This window comes from Anguilla rostrata, chromosome 13, assembly GCF_018555375.3.
Source record: "Anguilla rostrata isolate EN2019 chromosome 13, ASM1855537v3, whole genome shotgun sequence".
NCBI lineage: Eukaryota > Metazoa > Chordata > Actinopteri > Anguilliformes > Anguillidae > Anguilla > Anguilla rostrata.
Window position 1 is genome coordinate 17,611,354 of NC_057945.1, and position 4,987 is coordinate 17,616,340.

Here is a 4,987-nt window from a genome sequence, read left to right on the forward strand (position 1 = left end):
AACTTCAGTGTTCACCCAGTTCTGTAATCATTGTTTCCCTGCTGCTCTGCTGCCCTGTTCACAAAAACAGTGAAATACTGATGATATCCGACTTGTGTGCAAAAGCCTCTGAAGAAATGGAAAAACATGCAAATATGATGACAGAATTTTAAATGTATGCGTAATTTATCAACAGTTTATTACTTTGATTAACTTGAAAAATAACAGGTGTTACAGAATAATTTCAGTACTTCATTTAGATGTTGCAACTAGCCAAGAATCATTTCTGTTTTCTGTTTTTTGGTGTCAGTTTGAATTAAGGAAGAAAACAAGGTATTTTTGACCATTTATTTTTCTTTTCTGAAACAATGCTTGTATGAAAATGTTTCATGCAAATAAATCCACAATTTTCCCAGAAAAATCTACATGTAAACTTGCCATCACAGAAGGCAACAAAAAATATTCTCTGCAAAACATAAACGATGAAAACTTTTCACTGCTATTGCTTGAAGGCAACTTGAAGGCAGGAGAACACACCAAACAGTGCATTCATTAAAGACCTGTATTAAAGATCAAGCAATACAGAAACCATTAACACAGTAATGGCTCTCAACCATAATGAGAAGAATTATACTTAAGTGCATGTAATGACATGCAATTTTTGTGTGATTATTCAGATAAGTACCACAAACTAACTCTTACCATGTACATTTTAAGAATTATACAAATATTTCCTTCACTGAGCATATGCATGCTACAAGATTTCATCTTTCCTTCACGGAAGGTTACATTTTGTGTTAACTGAACCATACACCTCATAATCCAGTAAATTAAGTGCAGAATATCCACAGTGGAAAAAGAATACTCAATCTGAGTAATAATAATCATAGATGCTTTTTAAAAAAATGTGATGTAACATGTTGTGGTACAAACTAGAATTTTTGTAGCAAATTGAACATGTTTTTGTAACAAATTAAAAATTTAAAATCCTCTATAGGAAAAATATATAACTGACTTCAAGAAAAATACACTTTCTCAGAATGTCCTAGAGAAGAAAAGGAGAATTCTGAATACAATCTTTCAGTTAGAACCAACACTGGTTAGCCTTATTCTGTCTCATTGAGAGCATATATTTAACCTCCTGCACATGCAGAAGAGGAAGATAAACACTTCCTACAAGCTAAGAATTACTGTCCAGGCCCATATTAGACAAGCCTTTTTAATTCTGTTAGTCTGAGTGTCCAGTGAGCATCTGCAGGACTCTACCACGGCCTCCAGAGGGCGCCTTTGACTGGAGTCTCCTCTTTGCTGGTGGTCTGTCTGGCTGGAGAGTTCAGCTGAGGCAACACACTCTGACTCTTGGTCATATCAGAGGAAGATGGCAGGCTCTGGAAATGGTTCAGGAGTCTTTTCTGGGATTGCGACATCACTTCCTCCCTGGACAGGAAATGCTTGATCTCTTGGACACACCTGGAGTACCCCTGACTGACAGGTGAGGAGGAGCTGCTCACTGGCTGCTGCTGTCGTTTGAGGAAGAAAACTGCCATCTCCAGGATGTCTGCTTTCTCCAGCTTGGAGTCTGGCTGCTGCTGCAGGAATGCTGGTCCAAGGAGAGACTTGAGCTGCTCAATGCTGCTGTTGATACGATCTCTGCGCATCTTCTCCACCACTGGCTTTCTCAGCTGCACAAACAAAACAGGAAATCTGTTAATAATCTGGATCTGGAATACAACACGACTGAAGATAATGAAAAATTACATAAACAATTCTGCAGAGATCAAGTTCTCAATTTACCTTGTTGGTCAGAATCAGGTGCTCCTTAGAGTAGGTCATTGCTGCAGGTACTGTAGGTGCCATGGCTGTGTGTCTGTGCTGTAGAGGTCTCTGTGTAGAGTGGGTGTGATCTGTGCTGGCTTCACCTCTCTTATTTATAGTCCCAAATCTCCATACCAATGTGTGGGTCTTGCTCTTGTTGGACTTTCCCACAGTGTGTAGCCAATGGGAGAGCTTGTGAGGACAATGAGGCGTGCGTGGCTGTCACATGCTGAATTAAGTGCTTATTGCTGGGGGACAATGGCTGTGTCTCAGGGGAACAGGTGGAGGGGTGGGGGTGAGGGAGAGAGAGTCACAGAGAGCTGAGAGAATCTGGGAATATGGTGACCCTTGAGAGAGCAGATCTGCTGCCTGATGTTGGGATCAATGATACTGACAGAGCACACGCTCATCATCCCAATGTACATGTGTGGAACTGACACACATCTTCAGCATCACACTTTACTCTGCTCCATGATCCAGCATGACATCTGCATTCTTTACTGCAGACCTCTCTCACACATATTTACGCTGTCAGTCACATTTTACAGCTTTCAGATGGATTTGACCTCAGAGAAAACTGCATGTGCTGCGGACTTTACATATGTGCAGCTGTTCAACCATGAATATGTTATTGAGTATACATGTATATATGGGAACCACTTTACATTGTATATGATTTGTGTCTAGAATGGGTTAGAGTATTCTTTTAATATTTTCTGCTTTTCAGGAAATATCTTTCCCGATTGCAAATGTCATTGATAAAACATTTGATGACACTGAATGTGAAAATTAAACAAAACTAAAAGTTCTGAGACACTTATAATGTGTAAATGTATAAGAGCCATATATCAAAGAGTGATGTATCACTGGCTGGAAATACATTATTCCAACATCTCTTCTGCTCTGCTAGTGGACAGTGGACAGTCAGTGGTGTGAGACCAGATGTCACAGATGTGTTCTCAGTCTTGTGGCTGGTGGTCAGTGTGAGTAGAGAGCTGATCTGTGTTTCCCACACTGAGTCCTGTGTGCTGGAATCAATGCACAACAAAAGCTGCTCCATGCACTGAATGGGCCATTAGTGATGGCTATTGGCTCTGTGCTGTAGGACAGACACAGCCTGACGTCACAGATCATCTGGAAGGAAGGATTATCAGTGACTGAAACTGACACTGACTGGAAGATATATTCTGTTTCACATATAATACACATATAAGTTTAATTTTTATTGTAATTTCATATTTTAAGTAATTTGTATGTGAAAACCTGTTTTGTTTTTAAATAAAGATAAACTTAATTAACTACACTCCTGCCTCCAAAAAATAAGTTTTACTTTTGTAACAATGCCATCGCCTATGCATTGTGGTTGTAAATGTGCCTTCCCACTGGGAGAGAAAATCCATAATTTCAGTGGTGCTTATCAATATATTCCATAGTAGCCCAGCAGTGGCCCAGTTGTCCAGCCACTGCTGGGATTGAGGATGTTAATGACACTGGAACTGGGAGTCTACTCTCTAGAGCTTTCCCACACTTCGTCCATTAAGATCATCCTATTGAACAGTATAAGTGTGCCTTTTTAAATGCTAATTCATCTGTCCACAAGCAGCCTTCAACAGGACCCTGGGGGGTAAATACTACAAGTTAAATAATACTCAACCAGGGGCCAGATAAGCAAGGCACTCAGAGATTTAGGATTTTAGGATTTTATTAGGATCCCCATCAGCTGATGCAGAACATCAGCTACTCTTCCTGGGGTCCACACAAAAACATCACAACAGATAAGCCACTTGCAGACAAAACAACCACATGAAATAAAAATCAAAAAAGTATAACTAACAATATTCTTTCTCACAAACATATTACTATACGATAGTAATATGTATAGTATAGAGAGACAACGCGGTCTAGCCATAGGTATTTTTATGGATGTCAGACCCCAAGAAATAAAAGTAACAACCCACTATAGACAATGCATGATCATCTTAAATATTCCATTTGAAATATCTGCTATGATAGGTACATTCTAGAATAGGTGAATGATGCTTATTAACAGTCATATTACATTGTAAATTAAATTTTACTTAACCCATTAAAAGTATTTCTTTCAATTCTTTCAGGGTACCCATCACTTTATATTATTACAACTGGTCCCTAAACATGGAATATATTTATCTGCAGATGTAAGCCACCCTAAAGAATGTTCTGGAGTAAGACTGTCCACATACAGTATAACCCTGAGTCCTGTACTCTCGGGGTGCAGCTCCCAGTATCCATTGACCCAGTGGGGCTCTGTGACTGAATCTGACTCTGTTTCCCACACTCTCTCTATTCACTGTGTTCTATGGGGGAACAAAAGAAGTGTGTCTCATTACACATCACATTATCCACAGGGTTTGATCTCCTAGTGATGGAGAGGGGCACCTTCCTCCCACTGAGACCATCTGGACTACAGTTAGTGAGACAAGTCCAGGCAAACTTCTCATAGTCTTCTGCCACACTGAGGCTGTATACTGTGTTTCCAATGCTTAGTCCTAATTGCCCTCATAGTTCTGAAACTCATTGATGCAGATGCAATGCAGAGTAAAATAACCTGGATTTTAATCTTCTGGATGATTATATGAGAACCTGCAAGTGGTTGAACAGTTTAAATTTAACTGTTGGAAAGTATAACATATTGTGGCATTTGGTCCACCGAAGTGGCCGATTGATCTCGGTTGCGCCGGCTGGTGGAGAGAGCACACTCACCTGGGCTGCGTTAGCTAATCAGCCCAAGTGCTTAAAGGTGTGTTGTTCTCCACAGTTCAGGGCCGAGACCAGGAGCATGTTTATTTATTTGAGTTGCATTTAATTTCATTTTTGTTTTTTTTTAATAAGACAGGGAAAAGTGAACTGCCACTGAAAAGTAGGAGGAGCTGGTCTGCTGGAAAGCAGTCCAGCTACAGAGTGGGGAACTGAAATAGTTGTCGCTCTGTTTTACTTTATTTTCTCTTCGTTATTTTAGCTTGTTGTTTTAGTTTATTGTTTTTGCCTGGAACCCGTGAGGGGGAAGGGTGAATGTGTCCGTTTATTTGATTTCGGATTTGTGTTGGTGCACTCACTCTCTCTCCATGCGGCAACCAATGGCGTTCCCCGGCACTACCGCATCTCCCTCCCAGGGGTGTCACGCTGGCATGTGACACACATGTTAACATTATAC

The 4,987-nt window shown here is 40.4% G+C and overlaps 1 protein-coding gene across 1 annotated transcript; it reads right to left on the minus strand.

Moving 5' to 3' along the window:
• Nucleotides 1-313: 313 nt before the first annotated feature.
• LOC135237904 (transcription factor HES-5-like) lies at nt 314-1,867 on the minus strand. Its single transcript, XM_064305457.1, has 2 exons — nt 1,774-1,867; nt 314-1,661 (listed from the first exon to the last, which is right to left on the minus strand). Exons 1-2 carry the CDS (start codon nt 1,834-1,836, stop codon nt 1,242-1,244), a joined length of 483 nt encoding a protein of 160 aa, XP_064161527.1. The 5' UTR covers nt 1,837-1,867; the 3' UTR covers nt 314-1,241.
• Nucleotides 1,868-4,987: the final 3,120 nt, after the last annotated feature.

Excerpts from the sequence above, each read along its gene's own strand:
- LOC135237904 (XM_064305457.1), bottom strand. The coding sequence starts at position 1,836 with ATGGCACCTACAGTACCTGCAGCAATGACCTACTCTAAGGAGCACCTG. Across the intron at positions 1,662-1,773 it reads ACCTGATTCTGACCAACAAG|CTGAGAAAGCCAGTGGTGGA; the intron begins GTAAATTGAGAA and ends TTGTTTGTGCAG.